General features: G+C 41.7%; 1 protein-coding gene across 2 annotated transcripts in view; it reads left to right on the forward strand.

Annotated features, from left to right (window-relative positions):
- The window catches only part of LOC143923950 (bile salt export pump-like), a 165,414-nt gene that overhangs the window by 38,830 nt on the left and 106,196 nt on the right, over positions 1 to 20,388 (forward strand). For both annotated transcript variants that reach the window (XM_077447898.1, XM_077447899.1), the window contains exons 7-11: positions 2,055 to 2,188; positions 3,690 to 3,861; positions 12,513 to 12,637; positions 15,803 to 15,977; positions 17,752 to 17,865. In XM_077447898.1, the coding sequence (XP_077304024.1) occupies positions 2,055 to 2,188; positions 3,690 to 3,861; positions 12,513 to 12,637; positions 15,803 to 15,977; positions 17,752 to 17,865 (720 nt within the window). The remainder of the gene's footprint in view (positions 1 to 2,054; positions 2,189 to 3,689; positions 3,862 to 12,512; positions 12,638 to 15,802; positions 15,978 to 17,751; positions 17,866 to 20,388) is intronic.

Genomic DNA, 20,388 nt, shown 5'->3' on the forward strand with positions numbered 1-20,388 from the left:
CAACAGCTCTGAAAGCTAAAAAAAATTCTGGGCAGGAAGGGTGTAAAAGTGCCAGGTATTGAAGTGGTTAAGGTTGCTTATGCCTGCAAGACTATAGAAGTACTGCTGCTTGGAGACTGACCTAGCACTGTCCTATGGCATAAGTTACACTCTCCTTCCTACCTGAAAGTTTTTTTCTATATTGAGCTAAAACAGAGCAGCAGGGGAGCAAAGGAAGGTTGAATATGTGTTGCTGGTTAGGTGGTATTAAAGGGAAGCATGTTGCTTTCCATTTGTGGTCAAAGTATAGGTTTGGATTAAAGCAAGACTACAAAGAACATACAACAGAATATAATGTTATACTAACATCATACATCCATGATCCCACACAGCAGAAATCCTATAGGGAAACAAGATCTGTCAAGACTGGCCACTGGCCAGACAGGGCATTTGCCCGGTGGGCCGGGCCCCCCGGGCTGCATGTCTGGGTGTGACATGCAGAGCCGGCCGCAGGTTCCGACATGCAGGGTTCCGCATATGCTGGGTGGGGGTGGGAGGATCGGAAGGAGTCTCCACATTCCCCACCTACCAAGCTGATCCATGGAAACCTAGGCCACTGCTGAACAGGAAGTCCATGTTTGCGCATGCACCCCGCAGCCGAAGGTCACCTCCAGTGTGTCCAACTTTTTCTAGATCTCATACTGATCCCCTCATGAGTTACACAGGGATATGTGACTTTGGCTCCATGTATTCAAGGAACAGTCTGAGCCATGTAGATGAGGCCAGGATTACAGGGATCAGGATGATTCTGTTTTGAGTCACCCCAGAGGTGAAGGTATGTGACTTCTCTAATAATAGATCCTTCTACTACACAGGTCACTTCCACTTTCCAGAATAGAGATATTGATTGATAGATAGATATAAAATAATAAAGAAGATAGATAGATATGGGATAGATAAATAGATAGATAGATAGATACTGGATAGATAGATATTGGATAGATAGATAGATAGATAGATAGATAGATAGATAGATAGATAGATAGATAGATTTATTCCATATCCATCATCAATCGCCCCTGCAAACGCTGCCACCACTGCCAGGACTGCAGAGTCTAAAATGCCGGGCCTATTTTTGGTCCCATTCCAGGCCTGTCCCATGCTCGTGCCGCTGTAAGAAGACAATGGCCCGGCAAAAGGGATTACCACATGGACACTCTGTGTTGATGTGGGAATTGAGTAAATTTCTCGTTTGCGCAGTGTATGGCCGGCCTAAAAGGGAAGGTATTTGGGCAGCTTACAGAGGTGTAAAGGGTAGGAGGGACTCCAGTAATGTCATAGTCTTTCGCAGTCCAATTGGCTGGCATTTGGTCTAAAAATCTGCAAAACCGCAGAAGTAAATGGAGGAGTCAGCCTTGTGGCCATGCACTATGACAGCAGTAGATAAATGACAAGAGTGGCTGAATAATAACATTTTTGCATCATATCATGTATGTGTAGTCTTGTGTTCCATTAAAATACATTTATGGCCGCTTCTTAGGATCCATGCACAGCATGACGCAATTCATTATGCTAATGAAAACAAAAAGGGTCTTGCATTATTTTGTTGAGCACAGCACAATGAAATGCCCCTATCATAGCAACACACTATAGGTATGGACTGGGATACAATTAACGTTGCATTATAACTCACTGTAAAGCATATCTACAGTGTGCGGCTGTGAGTGGTGATACTGTGCATTCTAACATGGGTCATGGTATGATTAATCATTTACTCAGTGTAAAATAATGTTTTTCTTTGTCCTAACATCAAACTCCCACAGAGCACAACATGTCTTCCTTGCCTCCCCCTCCTCTAAATAGGTAGCAATATCTGTTTTATTTTTTAATAAAATATGTCTTTTGAAAACTTCTAAAGTGAATGTATTGAAAAAAATCTTTTTCATTCTAATATCTGACATTGGCACGGCATATCTAGTGCTTAGCACATTGCATTATAATGCTGTCATTACAATTCTCCTCGGTGACAACATAGATCATCACGCCGCATCCAATTGTATTTCCTTTCATAATAGATTTCATTATGGGTTGTGGCCGCAGCTCATCAAATTCAAATTATTCGGAAGGAATATTTTAGGAAAATAATGAGGCTTGATATTGGCTGGTTTGACTGCAATTCTGTTGGAGAACTTAACACAAGAATTTCAGAGTGAGTATAACGATGCATTGAATTAAATATTTGTTTACTGCATTTACAATTCAGAAAACACATATCTAATTATGGTACTGTAAGTGTACATTTTATTTGATTTTGGTAAAATGAAGACTGAAGTGTAACGCTACTTTCTGAAGAAGAATACTTTCTTAAACTGTAAAAATGTATTAATATAGTCCTTGTTCAGATACTTCCTGTTATCACACTTCCTGTGATTACACCCTGTCATATGCCCTGATTATGAAAATTATAGGGTTAATTTAGTAAAGGCAAATAGGCTAGTCACTTTATAAGAGAAGTTGCACTTTGCAAGGGAATTTTCCCCAGAAACTAGTGAATGTGGTGACATTTTACTCTGCTAAGGATACCCAATCATGTGCAAGCAACACAAATTTTGCTTACACAGGATTGGATGATGGACGTCAGCATAGTTTCACCTCATTCACTAAGCCCTTGGGAAAATTCCCTTGCAAAATGAACAGCCTATTTGCCTCTAGTACATCAATTCCTATACGTGCTCATGCTGATACATAGGGGTTGATTTACTAAAGGCAAATTGGCTGTTCACTTTGCAAGGTAGGTTGCAATTTAAAGGGAATTTTGCCCAGAGCCTAGTAAATGTGGTGAAACTCTGCTGATTTCCATCAGCCAACCATGAGCAAGCAAAGTGATGTTTTTTGTATATCTCTTGCAATGGTTGATTCTTGCATGATTGGGTGTTCTTTGCAAAGTGAAATGTTACCACATTCTTTAAAGGGGTTGTAAAGCTACATGCTTTTTCATCAAGGTGAAAAAAACACCTGGCAGTCACCAGCCCCCTAGCCCCTCTGTTTTACTTACCTAAACCCCCTCATTCAGTTGGCAGGGACGCGCTGACTCCTTCTCCACGGGCTCCCGGCTCCCGATTGGATAGTTTGATAGCAGCGCAGCCATTGGCTTCCACTGCTGTCAATCAAATCCAGTTCTAAAAGAACTAAAAACAGTTACAGTAAGGTTGTCCAGGATGTTGTTATCCCAGATTTGCGATCAAGGGGAATTAAAAAATGCCCAGATTTGCGATCAAGGGGAATTAAAAATGCCCAGATTTGCGATCAAGGGGAATTAAAAAATGCCCAGATTTGTGATCACGCAGAAGAAAAAAATGCCCAATGTAGCTGATCTGGGGGGATGATTGTGGTGCATTAGGCAGCCTATTTATGTGACTTTGTCATATGACAAATTGTGGCAATGTGAACCGGGGGCTTAAAGCTTTGTAAAACTCTATAATGGCTGAGCTGGAAGGTACGATCTGAGTGAGATAGATTACTGCCAGCACAAGGACACCCAGATCAAATATTGGTCTTGCTACTAAAAGTATATCAAATGTTGTAGCTCTAGCCACCACCTTGTACCTACTTTATCTATACGACTTTGCATGTGGGAGACACGATGGCAAGTAAAAAACTTTTCTCTGAATATGAAAATGTACTCACTAAACTTACTTTTCATCAAACAGTGATATTAACAAAATAAACAATGCCATTGCCGATCAAGTAGCAATGTTTGTCGAAAGGATATCTACATTTGTCTTTGGATTCCTTATTGGTTTTCTTGGAAACTGGAAGCTCACTTTAATAATAGTAGCAGTGAGTCCCCTTATTGGTATAGGAGCAGGATTAATGGCCCTGGTATGTATACATTTATTGTATTCTATTTTTCTTTTTTTTTTAAACTGACTATTGCTACTGTTATGATATCCTGACTTTTAAATTACATTGGGGTACTCCAGTGTTTCTTGCTGCCAAAAGGCATGATTGTGTTATCTAGCTTGGCCCTAGAGTGGGTCTATGCCTGTGATGACTAACCTTGGCACTACAAATGTTTTGGAACTAAATTTCCCATGATGCTCATGCACTCTTCAGTGTAGTTGAGCATTATGGGAAATGTAGTTCCAAAACATCTGGGGTGCCGAGGTTCGCCACCACTGGTCTATGCATATGCTTGTGGGAGTTTGAAATCTAAACTCTAAAAGATTATTTTTACTTTTAAGAGCACAGGTAGTTTTGTTTAATATTGTTACATGTGCCTCCATGCCTGGAAATACCTGTTTTTTTTTTCTTTGGTTCCTGACACTGAATGGTATGGCAGGGTAACGAAAAAAATATATGTACATCCATCGATCGAGGGCAGCAGACGGACCTGACTAAAGACCCCACCCCCGGTGGGTGCTCTGCGCCCCGGGCCCTCCTTTTTTTGAAGCCTATTAGTGCCTCTGGCTCTAATCATGTGCCACCACTGGTTTTAATCCTTCCCCATGTCCTAGTTTAATCTGATTCCATGGCTGCTACTACAAGTTTCCTGTTTCAGGGTGGCTCCTTAGTCTTGCAGCTTTGGGGTGCACACCCTAATGTAATAGGCTGCACACACCTATGTTGGCGCCTGAGTAGTTGTGTGTCCAAAACCAAATAGCAGAGCCAGATTCATGACACTAACGATCCTTTTTAGCCATCTGTAAGACCCACATTTCACATTGGGGCCATCCATTTAGCTGCGCTTTACTGCTGTTTAAGCTGCGCTTTTCAGCCGCAAGCGGAGCGCTTTTAACCCCAAAGAAGGTTAAAAACGCCCATGTTGTGGTGCTTCCAAAATGCTTTTCACGCACTTCAAAAGCGCTGCCTATTCATTTCAATGGGCAGGGGCATTTGGGAGTGCTCACAAACTGCTCCGAAGATGCGGCTTGCAGGACTTTTTCTAATGTCCCACAATCTCCAGTCTGAAAGCACTCGGTCTTTCACACTCCAGCGGAATGGGAGGCAGTTTTCTGGTGCTTTACAGGCAGTATTTCTAGGTCTAAAACGCCTGAAAACTGTCTTAGCCCTTGTACACACGGTCGGACATTCCTACGGAAAATGTCCGATCGGACCATGTTGTCGGATAATCCGACCGTGTGTGGGCTCCATCGGACTTTTTCCGTCGGAATGTCTAACCAACAATGTTTGAGAGCTGGATATAAAAAAATTCAGACAACATGATCCGATCAGACTTTATCCAATCGTTTGTAGTGAATTCCGATCAGACAAAGTGCCACGCAAATTTCTAGACCAAAGCTATTGGCTACTAGCCTGAACATAGTCCCGTCGTAGCGAAATAACGTCATCACTCTACGAACGATCGGATTTTCCGACAACTTTGTCTGACCATGTGTATGCAACACCAGTTTCGGACAAAATCCTACGGATTTTGTTGTCGGAATGTCCGACCGTGTGTACAAGGGCTTAGTGTGAAAGGGCTCTAATGCTGCTTTCACACTGAGTTGCTTTACAGGTGCTATAGCGCTAAAAATAGCACCTGCATGGCGCCTGTGAAGAGCCGCTCCTGTCTCTCCAGTGTGAAAGTCTGCTGGCAGGACGGTAAAAAAAGTCCTGCAAGCAGCAAATTTGCAGCACTGTAGGAGTGGTGTATACACCACTCCTAAAGCCTCCCTACCTATTGAACTCAATGGGCAGCTTATCGCCAAACCGCTGGCAAAATGCTGCTATGCTGGCAGATTTAACCCTTTATTGGCTGCTAGCGAGGTTAAAAGTGCCCCACTAGTGACCGAAAACCTCTGCAAAAAACGACGGTAAAGCGGCGCTAATAATAGCGTCACTTTACCGCCGGCACCCCCAATACCTCAGTGTGAAAGTAGCCTAAAGGTGGCTTTTTGATGACCACTGTAAGAGGGGTTTTCTTTTTGCTGGCCCTTGATGAATTCGATTTATCAGGGGTTCTTGGAGATCTGAATTTGAGATTACTTCAAGGGTTTCTTTGGGATAAAAAGGAATATTGGTAGATAGCTAAAGAATATTAGTTTGCTCCTCTAACTGATTCTTTCACAGAATTTCAAGTGATATATCTGTTGATTGTTTTCCTTCTAAGAAAGTGGCCAGCTATTTGTGTCTTCAGGATGATAGTGAGTACAGTCTGTGCCGTGTGTTATCTGGTTATATAACGTATTACAGTTCAGCTGGTTGTCTAATACAGGAAACTGTCACTACTTATTGCTACGTGCAGAACTCTATGTAGTTCATCCTGAAGATGACCTGCCAGTTGTGAAACAAATTGTCCAGACTGCCAGCCACACTTGTAGTTCATAACAGTGGGCATGCAAATAGTTGCAAATGTCTTTAGCTGGGCATGTCAAACTGGTATTTTGTGAGCTACACGAGACCCTTTTGCCCGTCTATGGTGGCCCACAGTTTAAAAATTCATAGTGAATCTGGCCCCAAACTGTTCTGTAGCTTTTTCACTAGTGGGGAAAGTGATTTATGTCCTGCGTGAAGGCTAAAAATTGCAATGGCAGCATAGAAAAAATGTTACATATTTCCAGAAAAAAATTAATATACAAAATTATTTAGAAATGGAAAGTTAAATCAAAAGGATGTATGATTTTTCTTACTGTGGCCCTCTGTAGAACCTCAGTGCCATGTTACTTTTTTACTGACTTTTCCTACTGCTCTTGTTCCTCTGATTCATTTGAGTTTCATATGTCTGTCTATACACACGATCGGATTTTCCAGCAGGAATTGTGTCATGACAGGCTGTGGAAAGTCTGACCTTTTGTACGCTCCATCAGACAATTGTTGTCGCATTTTCCACGGACAAATGTTGGATGGCAGGCTTTAAAATTTTCCACGGACAAATGTCTGTCGTCAGACTTTCCAAGCGTGTGTACACCAGTCCGTTGGACAAAAGACCAAAGTACAAACACGCATGCTCGGAAGCAAGGATGAGCCAGAAGTGGTCAGTCTTGTAAACTAGCGTTCGTAATGGAGAATTAACATTTGTGACGCGCCAAATTATGAAATCTCGAAATGCAGTGCACATTCTCTTCTTCTTTAACCCCCCTAGCGGTAATCCCGAGTTTTGGGCTCGGGTTGGGATTTTACTAACAGGAGCGGTAACCCCGAGCCAGACTCGGGATCGCATCGCTGGATGCAGGGGAGGACATAGGGAGAGTTACTCACCTTGTCCCCTGGATCCAGCGATGTCCGCCGCGCTGTGTGATCGAGTTGTCCTCCGCTCGATTCACAGTGCCGAATGCCGCCGAGCTCCGTTCCCTGCGACGTTACGGTGCACAGGAGTGGAGAATGGCAGCAAATTCAAAAAAGTAAAAGGACACAAAACACACACAGCACTGTAATCTTACAGAATACAGTACTGTATTAAAAAATACACCCCCCCTTTGTCCCTAGTGGTCTGTGCAATGCCCTGCATGCACTTTTATATTATAAATACTATTTTTTTTCTGCCTGAAATTTGGAGATTGTCCATAGCAACCAAAAAGTGTCCCCTTTTCAGTGTTTTAGGATTTGATTACATTATTGAATAATTTTTATTATTATGTATTATATTATAAACTTTATCATACCTGGGATGTCTGCTAGACTCTGGTTTGAACAGATTTAAGAGAGTTATTCCTAAGAATTACAGGACTACAATATAAAACGCCAAATTTCCATGCAAAATAATTGTACCGCTTTCAGCACCTAAAACCAGACTGAATCATAACGCCAGGGAGGTTATTGCAATAGATTTTTATTGTAAATTATAACAACAGTGTACAAAACATGTCAATAGTAAGTGGCAGTAGGGCGAGATGCCCCCCAAAAGACAAATGCATCATAGTGATAAAACATATAATGGGAAAACAAGTAAGAAAAACATATCCCTCCCCAGACCAAGGTTGCAATATAGAAGGTAAAAGAATAAATCTTGACCAGTCTGAGAAAGAGAGCACGTGATAGCAATGGTACATTCGAGAACAAGGGGTCAACGTGGCCCCCTCCTAAATCGTGGGGACCCGGAGATCCCCCCTTAATACCTTCCACCCGAGGCCGAGACGGGCCCAGGGAAGATTGCCCCGCCGCCCCAAATGGGCACACACTGCGACCGGGCAACTCCCCAGGGCCCCCCCCACCCCCCAGCGAAAGGGACTGGTCAACCAACTACATTGGTTATGCATTCGAAATATAGCAAGTGAGAACTATGAGTTATGCAACTTAATGAGGCATACGTGATGTATACTCAAGATCTGGGAGGGAGAGCAAAAGAACATAGTAGAACAAATGGAGGTTTCCTTGCACTGTATAGGTTAGGAAATCCAATAAGTGAAATGTTAACTAATCACAAAGGATATTTGCAACCAAAGGGAGCATCCCCTACAGGGAGGGGAAAGGGGAGTATAGGAGGAAGAGGGGGTAGACAAAGAAAATAAGAGCAGGAAAAGTAGAGGAAAAGTAGAGGAAAAAGGCAATTAGCGCAGAAGAGTGTAAAAGGAGATAAAGGGGGGTGTAGAAGGTCGTCTGGAGAAGTGAGCGACAGCCAGTAGTACAGCTATTTCAATGTGGGAGGGTTATCCCAACAAAAGATGCCCAAGGTTCCCAAGTGTGATAGAATTTCTCAGAACGATCCAAGATTAACGCCAGGGAGGTTAATGGGTGATACTGATGAAGTTATTGCAAAGGAATATTCAAAGGCTTTTTTTTCTAGTGATATCAAGAATAATATTATTATTGTTATTTATTTTTTATTTTTTTGGGTGGAAGTTACCACAACACCATTATCCTGTAGTTTTTAAGATCAAAGATACAACTATGTTGGTGTCCCTTGTTAATTTTACATTGTATTTTTAAAATGTAACTGCCTACTCCCAAAATGTCATTTGAAGTAAAACACATAGCCAAGTGCATAAAAAAAAAACAAAGAAAATTAGATATGCTATCTGCCAATAGAATTTAACCAAAAATGTATTCTATGCATCCAAAAATATAGAAATTATACCAAATCAAATCATTATTCAACCAAAAGATAAAATAAAAGCCTCATGCATGTGTTCTGCTTCTTAATATAGAGGGTCAATAGTGCCAAGAGTTGGTAAAAGCAGGGGTCAATCATCCAGATATAATTCCGAAAATCATCCGGATTATTCTCCTGGAGCTCCCTCAGCAAAGGCATATGCCATAATTGGTCACGATTAATAAAGCAACCAATTTTTGGTCTAAGAACTCATCCTCCTCCTGTTCCTGGACTGGACTTGGGTCAAGGCAATAACTTCAAGGCCAATAATAAATAACACGTTATCTTCTCCGATTCCGCAACATGTCTGGTTGAAGAACAGCCATTCAGAAACTATCTGAAAAGCACAAACTGAAAACTGCAAAATGAAAAGCACAAACTGAAAAGCGAAAAATGAAAAGTGCAAAATAAAAAATGTGAATCAACACTCACCAAACTTCTACTAACATGAAATTAGCAGGGGGAGCCCAAAGGGTGGCACTAAAGAGCTGAAAAACCATGTAGTACGTCACTACATTCGTGTTTGTTGGCCGAAAATTCCTTGCCGTTTGTATGCAAGACAAGTTCCTGGCCAACGCCCTTCAGACAAAAGTCTGAGGTTTTGTCTGTGGAAAATCCGATCGTGTGTACGAGGCTTTAGACTGTTGAAGGCAACTGTTAGCCCTTGTACACATGGTCGGACATTCCGACAACAAAATCCATCGGATTTTGTTCGAAACTGGTGTTGCATACACACGGTCGGACAAAGTTGTCGGAAAATCCGATCGTTCGTAACGTGATGACGTTATTTCATTACGACGGGACTACATTCAGGCTAGTAGCCAATAGCTTTGGTCTAGGAATTTGATCTGAGCATGTGTGGCACTTTGTCCGATCGGAATTCTCTACAAACGATTGGACAAAGTCTGATCGGATCATGTTGTTGGAAAATTTTTATATCCAGCTCTCAAACATTGTTGGTCGGACATTCTGATGGAAAAAGTCAGATGAAGCCCACACACGGTCGGATTATCTGACAACGCGGTCTGATCTAAAATTTTCTGCCGGAATGTCCGACTGTGTGTACAAGGGCTTAGAGATGAGTGAATCGATTCGTGAATAAGGCCAATCTACTTTGCTAGGCAAGTTTCATCCTCTCTGCAAATTGCACATTTTTGATGTGTCTGAACATTTGTTCAGTCTATGAGTAATCGAGCAACTTGTTAACACATGTTGTCAAGATGAAATGCGTGACTTTCCACAAACTAACATGGGCATATTCAAACAAAGTGGAAATATGCGAGTTACAAAAGAAATGTGAAATTTACACAAATTCCAAGGTTCACCTAGTTCATTTAGCCCTGGTTCTGATCAGATGCTCTAAGCCCCACTAAAGACGAGCCTTTTCTTTTAGCTTAGAAAGAAGTAAGAAAAGAGTTGGAATTTCATTTTATTGCTGGCTCTTTTCGGGAACTTATTCGCTCTTTTTCCCTATTACACCAAGACATCTTATGAGAAAAATAAGGTTCACTGGGACAGATTTACTAAAATTGGTGCACATATAATTTGGTGAAGCTGTGCATAGAAACCAATCAGCTTCTAACTTCAGCATGTTCAATTTTTGTCAAGCTTTGACAATAAGTGACGGTTCACACAGAGGCGGCTTCAAAGTTGTCTAACTCTGACAAAACGACTTCTGTATAGAAGTCAATGCAAGCCGCCACAAACTCACTCCAAAGTAGTACAGGAAAGTTTTTCTAAGTCGGAGCGACTTGAGTCACTCCTAGTAAAAATTGTTCCATTGCAATGCATGGAGCGCGACTTGTTAGGCGGCTAAGTCGCCTGACAGGTCATGCCTGTGTGAACCGGCACTAAAACATAGAAGCTGATTGGTTACTATGCACAGTTGCATCAGTTTTAATAGATCTCCCCCAGAGGGTCCAACCTTTCCCCTCTTTACTCGTTAACGTTAACCGCTTCAACCCTGGAAGGTTTTACCCCCTTCCTGACCAGAGCACTTTTTACAATTTGGCACAGTGTTGCTTTAACCCCCCTGGTGGTGTTCCCAAGTCTGGCTCGGGGTGGAAGTTTTGTACCAAAAGCGGTAACCCCGAGCCAGACTTGGGACCGCATCTCTGAATCCAGGAGGAGGTTTACTTACCTTCTCCCTTGGTTCCAGCCATGTCCCCCCGCTGTACGAGCGGCTCGTCCTCTGCTCGATTCATCACGGAGCCGATCTCCGTTCCCAGCGAGCACTGCGACGCACGGTGACGGAGATCGGCGCCAAATTCACAGTATACATACAGTATAATGTAATCTTACAGATTACATTGCTGTATGTAATTATTTCACATCCCCTTTGTCCCTAGTGGTCTGACCAGTGTCCTGCATGCAGTTTTATATTATGCCTGGAAACTGGAGATTGTCCATAGCAACCAAAACTGTCCCTTTACATCAAAAATGATTTTAGACCAACTAGAAAACAGCGATAATATATTAGAATCACTCGCAGAATTGAGCGATAGCGATTTGTGGGGAGATCCGTCATCAAATATTGAAAAGTAATGAAAGTGACAATTCTGCAACTGAGCAAATTTCTGTGTTTTTGATTTGATTATTGACATATTGAATATTTTTTTATTATTGTTAGATTATTATTTGGTATAATTATTTATAGTTATTTATTATATTATAATTTATGATTTCATTTTTCAAACTTTATCATACCCAGGATGTCTGCTAGACTCTGGTTTGGACAGATATAAGTGAGTTATTCCTAAGAATTACAGGACTACAATATAAAACACCAAATTTTCATGCAAAATAATTGTACCGCTTTTAGCACCTAAAATCTGAAATAATCATACCGCCAGGGAGGTTAACTGACAATTGTGCGGTCGTGCAACGCTGTACCAAAAAAAGTGCATTATTTTTTCGCACAAATAGAACTTTCTTTTGGTGGTATTTGATCACCTCTGAGGTTTTTATTATTTGTGCTATTGACAAAAAAAGAGCAACAATTTTGAAAAAAAAAACAATATTTTTGACTTTTTGCTATAATAAATATCCCCCATTTTTTTTTTTTAAATCATTTCTTCATCCGTTTAGGGCAATATATATTCTTCTAGATATTTTTGGTAAACCCACAACAGTAAAATCAGTCTGTATATGCAGTAAAGCATGTTTGTTATACTCACTGTGGAACCTAAGGGGTTAATCATCTGCACTGTGTAAAAAGGCTGTTTGATCCTGTCTTCTGACAGAGTTTCAAACCATTACCCGATCTACCCAGAACTAAAAAAAAAAAGTGCTGTGATTAGGCTTCAACATGCATAACGTGTTGGCATGTACACCACTGAATGGCATAGCCATGAAACCATAGCTTTATAGGTAAAAGAAAAAAGCACCTGTGATAAAGAACTATAAAAATGATGTGATGCTAGTTAATAGTTTGAGACCGATATAGATAAACAGATTACAGTAAATATACTTACCCATATGCCCATATTTCCTTTGTTTTTAGGCTGTTGCTCGACTGACAGGCAGAGAGCTAAAGGCCTATGCGAAAGCTGGTTCTGTGGCAGATGAGGTTCTCTCTTCTATTCGGACTGTAGCAGCTTTTGGTGGAGAGAAAATAGAGGCTGAAAGGTAATCATGGTGACCACAAGGCTACTAATACTAAAATATTTTACATTGTTCAAGCCCACAACATGGTCGAGTACATAAATCCAATCTGTTTCTCTTTGAAAGGAAATTGTTTTCGATTCCAATGCAGTAAATTGAACAAACAAAAGAAAAATCTTCATCAAATGATTACCGTATTTACCGGCGTATAACACGCACCGGCGTATAACACGCACCTCAACTTTAAGAGGGAAGTTTCAGGGAAAAAACTTACATTTTAAAATAAGGGTAATGCTCTGCAGCCTCACCATTGTCCATCAGTGCAGCCTGATCTATGCCCATCTGCAGCCTCTAACATGCCCATGATTGCAGCCTCTAAAATGCCCATGATTGCAGGCTCTATGGTATACATCTGCAGACTTGCCTTTGCAGATGATTGCAGCCATGCCAGTGCTGGAGGGGACGAGCACAGGTCTTATCAGCAGCTTGTTTGGCAGAATCAGTCAGTAATGGGGGAAAGAATGCTCCATAGAGACCATGGGAAATTCTGGTGACAGGTTCTTTGACCTTTGTGCCATTTGCCCTCTTTAGTTATCACAGTTCAGTTTCTCTTTAACGGTCGATGTCCACCAGGTGATATAGCATACATTCAGGTACATTCTCCTTGCATGACAGAACCACCCAGTTGCAGCAACCCCTGCTACTTAGAGGGGACAAGTGCCCATGGATGACCCAGATCTGCACTGATCTCTTGTATCTGGTGCTCAGTCACTCACAGTCCTGTCCCAGCTCATATGATGGACAGAGCAGTGGCCTAATGCCGGGTCAGGGGGGCAGGACTGTGTGTGACAGCGCAGGATACACAGGAGATTGAGGCTCTGTGTCATCCAGCGGCACTCGTCCCCTCCAAGTAGCAGGGATCAGCGTATAACACGCACACACGATTTACCCCTGATTTTCAGGGGGACAAAGTGCATGTTATGCGCCGATTAATACGATACAATTACTTTTTAAATCCCCTTTGGCTTAACAAAAACAGCATTGTTTTGAAATTGTACTCTATTAACACACACAGTCTTTGATTTCAGCAATATGTATAGTGAGAATTCATGTAGCACTAACCCCCGAAGGAGCTGCTGGTTTGATTGGGCTTACCATTACCTTCTTCTCCTCGACTTGCGTCTAGGGGTTTCCCGTGGTAGATGGCCCAGTAACTTTAGAGACTGACGACAGATCCACATAAAGGGATTTTTATTTGCAAAAAAAGTAGTTAACGAACAATCTCTTAACCACTTTCAGACCGGACCAATTTGCTGGTCAAAGACCAGACCACTTTTTGCGATTCGGCACTGCGTCGCTTTAACTGACAATTGCGCGGTCGTGCGACGTGGCTCCCAAACAAAATTAACGTCCTTTTTTTCCCACAAATAGAGCTTTCTTTTGGTGGTATTTGATCACCCCTGCGGTTTTTATTTTTTGCGCTATAAACAAAAATAGAGCAACAATTTTGAAAAAAACGCATTATTTTTTACTTTTTGTTATAATAAATATCCCCCAAAAATATATAAAAAAATATTTTTTTCCCTCAGTTTAGGCCGATACGTATTCTTCTACATATTTTTGATAAAAAAAATCACAATAAGCGATTATTGATTGGTTTGCGCAAAAGTTATAGCGTTTACAAAATAGGGATAGTTTTATAGCATTTTTATTAATAATTTTTTATTATTTTTTTTTTACTAGTAATGGCGGCGATCAGCGATTTTTATTGTGACTGCGACATTGTGGGGGACCCATCGGACATTTTTGACACATTTTTGGGACCATTGTCATTTATACAGTAATCACTGCTATATAAATGCAGTGATTCCTGTGTAAATGACACTGGCAGTGAAGGGGTTAACCAGTGGGTGGCAGTGTAGGGGTTAAGTGTTCCTAGGGGCGTGTTACTAACTGTGGGGGGGTTGGACTTTCATTTAGTGAACACTGATCTCTGCTCCAATCACATGGAGCAGAGATCAGCGTCACTAGTTGCTAGGCAGAATGGAGAAATGTTGTTTACAACGGCACTTCTCTATTCGGCCGCTCCGTGAGACGATCGCGGGGATGCCCGCGGCGATTGAGTCCGCGGGTCCCGCGACCGGACTCACGGGGTCCCGACCAGCGCGGGAGCGCGCCGCCGGCGGCGCGCTCCCGATGGCAGGGCGGTAAATTTAAAGGGACGTACATGTACGCCCATTTGCCTGCCCGTGCCATTCTGTCGACATACATCGTCGTGCGCTGGTCGGGAAGTGGTTAAAATAGGATCAGAGTGTTAGGAGGAAAGTTCAGGTACTCTTAGTGTCAAAGTCAATAAGGAAGAACTCTCTTACTTTGACTAAATCCAGAGAATAGCCGTTCACAGCTGGATGTTCACTCAAGCTGGATAGTCCCTCTCTCACAAGGCCTAGCAGCCAACAAGGTGCTTAAATCAGGAACAAGTCTCTGCCACAGACATTGTTGTAGAACATGTATGAATAAGTCTCTGCCACAGACACTGTTGTAGAATATGTAGGAAACTAGGACTTGTAGAACACTCGTTTAATACCTTGATCTTTCAGCCGGTTTGGTGATATCCACAATATTGGATTCACTTAGGTTCCTCAGCCTCACCAGGCTCTTGCTAAGAAGCCAACCTGTACGTGGCCTTCTTCTGAACAGTCCTCCCCTGGATATTGCTGGGCCTCTCCACGACCGGAGACTGCATCGGACCACCTCGTAATCCTTCTCTTAGTTTCCTTACCTCGAGCTAGCTAGCCCCGAGACACAAAGTCGGGTGGATCCACAGCCAGGCCATAGCCTTCCTGGGGGCTGGTCAGGAGGACCAGGACCATTGAGTCAGAACATACTTTCTGGACCGGAACCCCCGAACCACGTGACATCCGCATCTTAAGTACCCTCTCCCAGAAAGCACAGCCAGAGTGATAATTCAGCCTGCACATTAACGGTTCGAATCTTGGCTCGTTCCTGATTATTTTGAACCGTCTAAGGCCAAGCTTTAGAAGGTTTGTTGAAATGAATATTGATCGCATTCATGGTTACTTTCCTAAAAAAAAAAAAACAATGCCTAGATGTGAATGAGTTTTAATTGCCTTAGGCTTTCTTTCCATTGATATGCAATTTATATGTCAATGTTTATATCTCTCACAGGTATGATAAAAACTTGGTGGCTGCCCAGGCTTGGGGTATTAGGAAAGGTACAATCATTGGATTTTTTCAGGGGTACATGTGGTGCATTATATTCCTCTGCTATTCTCTAGCATTTTGGTATGGATCTAAGCTCGTCATTGATACAAAGGAACTGACACCTGGAAGTCTGCTGCAGGTAACTTGGGAAAAGATATTGATTTAATTTTAACAGAACTCTGGGAATATCACACTTTCAGTTTACACAAAGTATTTGCTACTTTTTGGGATAGTGCACATAGCTGGTTTTCTTATTACATCACAGCCTATTACTATAAATGTTTCATTTCCAGTGTTAAGATATTCACTAGCCCTAAATTGATTCCTACATCAGCATACTTCCCCTTTTATGATAAGTATATTATTTTAGGAAATATTTTAGTGTTAGCCATTATATAAGAAGTAGATTATATCAGGGTTACTGGTTAGGGACAAAATGAAGGCTTTGGAGTTGAAGGGATAATTAACTGTTAGAGTGGTATTTACGGGTCCATTTTAGGGGTTAAGTGTTAGGGTTCATGTGAACAGTAGTTGAGGGTTAATGTTATTGGATAGGTTAAGTGTGTTTGTGTGGGGGGGGGGGGGGGGGGCTGTACAAATAGGGAGAGGATTTAAGTAATAGGGTCAAGTTCACATTTCGGAATAGGTGAGAGATCCTCCCTAGATCCCTTGAGGCTTCAGCTCCCTGCTGACACAAGGCACTCGTGGCATAATATCCCAAGGATACAGCGGTGGTTCTTTTCCCATGATGGGCGGGGTAAGCCCCCAACCTACTGAGCACTATGTGAGTGCAAAACACTTTGTTACAAACATTGCTTTTTAATAAAATCATTCAATGCTGCATTAGTACAGTACTGCCTTGGCACTTCTTTTTCTTTCTACTGTTTCCTATTTCATACTATACTATAACTATAACAAATTTTATCAGAATACAATTCTGATACACTCCATGCAGAACATTGCAGGCCTAATATGAAATGATCACAATAAGACCAGCATATAATTTGTTACAAACATAAACTATATTACGCCACCAACATAAACTAATTATTGAATCTGATCATAACACTATTCTTTAACAGTCTGTAAAAACACACAATATTATAACTGTAGGCAGGGGCAGTCTGCTGTCTCCACTGCAGATGGTGCTCAATTGCAGCGGCAATGCAGAGGAAGAGAAAGTCATGGGGTAAAGGGTTCCTTTATGGCATCCTGGGTCCAATTGGATGCTGGCTGCCCATGTGACTCTGGTAGCCATCTTAGATGTGGCAGAGTCTATTTAAGACCCTGGGTTTGGTGCGCTTTATGCGAATGCGCAGTGTAGGGAAAGGTACCCCATCGGTTAGAGACAGTACTAGTATTAAGGAAAGGTTCCCGACGAGGAAATAAAGCGTAGGATCACTACTCTCTGGATACCTTCCTAATTGGGCACAAGACGGCCAGGCTGCAGTCGGTCCTCTCTCAACAGACGTTGTCGGTTCAGCTGGAATCTGATTCTTCTCATCATTGGAAATTGTGAGTGTGCCCGGCTAGGTATCTATCCCATTGGGTCTATGGTGAACTGTTGATGCATTTCTTCAATACAAGTTTTATATTGCATCCAACCGAGTGAACTATTGCCTCTGCACCACACTGCACCCCACCTACATATCCATAAAATAAGATTTTCTTACATGTTAAGCATATCTACAGCAATACTCCTCCTATGATGGTCTGACCAATGGATGTGATAATAATGTAATTCTATTATCATAGTCATACATAATTCATTAAACTGGCAACATAATCTGACCACAGTGTTGACAAATAGAGATAGCAACCTAACAATGCATCCAGCTCTGAGGGCAATAAGAATTAAAAGCAATTGTTCTATACTTTTTAAACATTGATAAATGTGTTTTTTTACATTTTAGGTATTCTTTGGTATTTTAGTTGCTGCTATGAATCTGGGTCAGGCCTCTCCATGTTTGGAAGCATTTGCTTCTGGCAGAGCTGCTGCTACTATTATATATGAAACAATAGAAAAGGTCAGTATTCAGATCTCATCTCAAGTCCCATTCTTAACTTTTATTAAAATTGTTTGTACTTTTTCTACTCATTTTGTTTATAAAGGTATTAAAGAGCCAATCTAAAATGGATATTCTATTCCTAGCAGACTTAGTCACACTCTATAATCTCTATGAAAAAAACACATTTGCCACAATACATATCATTGTTATATCACATTTGTGAAGGATCTCCTGCCATGATGCCACCTAGTCAGAATGTTTTTTTCATTGGGATCTAGCTTCTCTCAGTTAAATCTTGTTAGATCCTCTTAGGTCTTACTATTTTTTGCTCTCTGTGGTCCAACTAAGCACTCAGTGGCTTTACTTTTAAGGACATCACCATCATAAATAGACCCAGTTATATGTTGCAGTCTTTAAAAATGTAAACAACCCAATATAGGTCTGGTCCCTCTGCAGATGGGTTTAGATCAAAGTTTCTGGATTGACCGAATGCTATCCTTTACTGTATCCAGAGAAAATGAACTCCCGTGCAAGGCCATATTTCTACAAAGCCTTGGCTATCAGCAACACATTTCCTTGTGTAATAAAAACAAAAATATAATAAAACATAACATGGCAATGGTTTACCTCTTTTTCTAGTCGTACGCACTGACAGATTTAGGAAACTGTCTATTTCAGCTCTACTGCATGTAGCCTCAGCATGCCTTGTGCAACCATGGCATTAGATCTAGTAAGACAAGGGAAGGAGGGCAGTTGACCTAAGAGGGCAGGTAGTTTAAATATGGACCCACTTCCTTGTTTTTAAAGGCTGCATCACAATATCCACCTCTGACTGGCTTCTTATATTATACCTCTAGAGAACTCTAGTGGTGTCTCTGCACTTCTGCGATCCTGTTTTGATGGGCATTTGCTTACTTCAAGTGAGATTGCATACTTAGACAAGTCTATAGGAATATGCAAAACTCACATGAAGTAGGTCAAATTGAGGCCAAAAGAAGGTCTACTGTAGGGATGAGCCGAACACCCCCCCCGGTTCGGTTCGCACCAGAACTTTCGAACGGACCCCAAATTCGAACGAACTTTAGAACCCCATTGAAGTCTATGGGACTCGAACGTTCGAAATTAAAAGTGCTAATTTTAACGACTAATATGCAAGATACTGTCCTAAAAAGGGTTTGGGGACCTGGCTCCTGAACCAGGGGACATGGGTCAATGCCTAAAATGTTTTTAAAAATGGCTGTTTTGGCGGGAGCACTGATTTTAATGACGATTAAACTGAAAAAAAAGTGAAATATTCCTTTAAATATGGTGCCTGGGGGGTGTCTGTAGTATGCCTGTGAAGTGCCACGTGTTTCCCGTGTTTAGAACAGTCCCTGCACAAAATGACATTAAACGGAAATAACACCATTTAAAACTGCTTGCGGTTTTAATGTTATATCTGGTTCTTGCAATATGGTTGAAAATCATTGAGAAAAATGGCATGGGTAGCCCTCCCTGCCCATTACCAGCCTATTTGGGTCTTGTACGCATATTAAGGGGAACCCTGTACCCATATTAAAAAAAGGAAATGCGTGTGGCCCCCAGGCCCTATATACTCAGAACAGCAGTATACAGGCGGTGCAAACAAGACAGGGACTGTGTAGGTTTGTTGTGTTAAGTTGAATCTGTTTGTAATTTTCAACTGGTACATTTTTAAAGTGTAGCTCCAGTCAAAAAAACTATTTTTAAGCTTTTTGGAAAACATAGGGAAGGGTTATCACCCCTGTATAATTTGTTTTGTTGTCCATCTTTTTTCATCTCACTTGCTGTTGTCTCCTTCCGTTTGCAAGTAGGAGATGTTTGTAAATTGGATGTTTGAAAGTAGGGGCCTGCCCTATATGCTCTGCAGAAATGGCGGAACAAGGTGTTGGTTTTGCCACAACATTGTAAGCCCTCAAAGTGACTCTTGGTGGGCGCTGGAGCGCCCTGCTGTGAATGATTATATCAAGAATTGTAATTACATGCCATTGTTGAACAGTGGTAGAAAAATTGACCTTTGGTGGTTGTGGTGCTGGTGCCACAACACTATAAGTCCTCACCGTTACTCTGGGTGGGCACAGGAAGGGGCCCTCCTGTGAAATATTATATCAAGAATTGTAATTACATGTCCCTGTTAAACAGGGGCAGAAAAATTTGGCCTTAGGCACTGCTGCTGGTGCCACCACACTGCAACCTCTCCCATATACTCTAGTTTTATTGCAGGAATTAGCCCTGCTGCAAAGCATTGCATCAAAAATTGTACTTAAACGCCCCTGTTAAACAGGGGCAGAAAAATTGGGCCTTAGGCACTGGTGCTGGTGCCACCACACTGCAACCTCTGCCATATACTCTAGTTTTATTGCAGGAATTAGCCCTGCTGCAAAGCATTGCATCAAAAATTGTAATTAAACGCCCCTGTTAAACAGGGGCAGAAAAATTGGGCCTTAGGCACTGGTGCTGGTGCCACCACACTGCAACCTCTTCCATATACTCTAGTTTTATTGCAGGAATTAGCCCTGCTGC

Source organism: Lithobates pipiens, unplaced genomic scaffold (assembly GCF_037356315.1).
Source record: "Lithobates pipiens isolate NorthernLeopardFrog02 unplaced genomic scaffold, aLitPip1_a1.2 Scaffold_22, whole genome shotgun sequence".
NCBI lineage: Eukaryota > Metazoa > Chordata > Amphibia > Anura > Ranidae > Lithobates > Lithobates pipiens.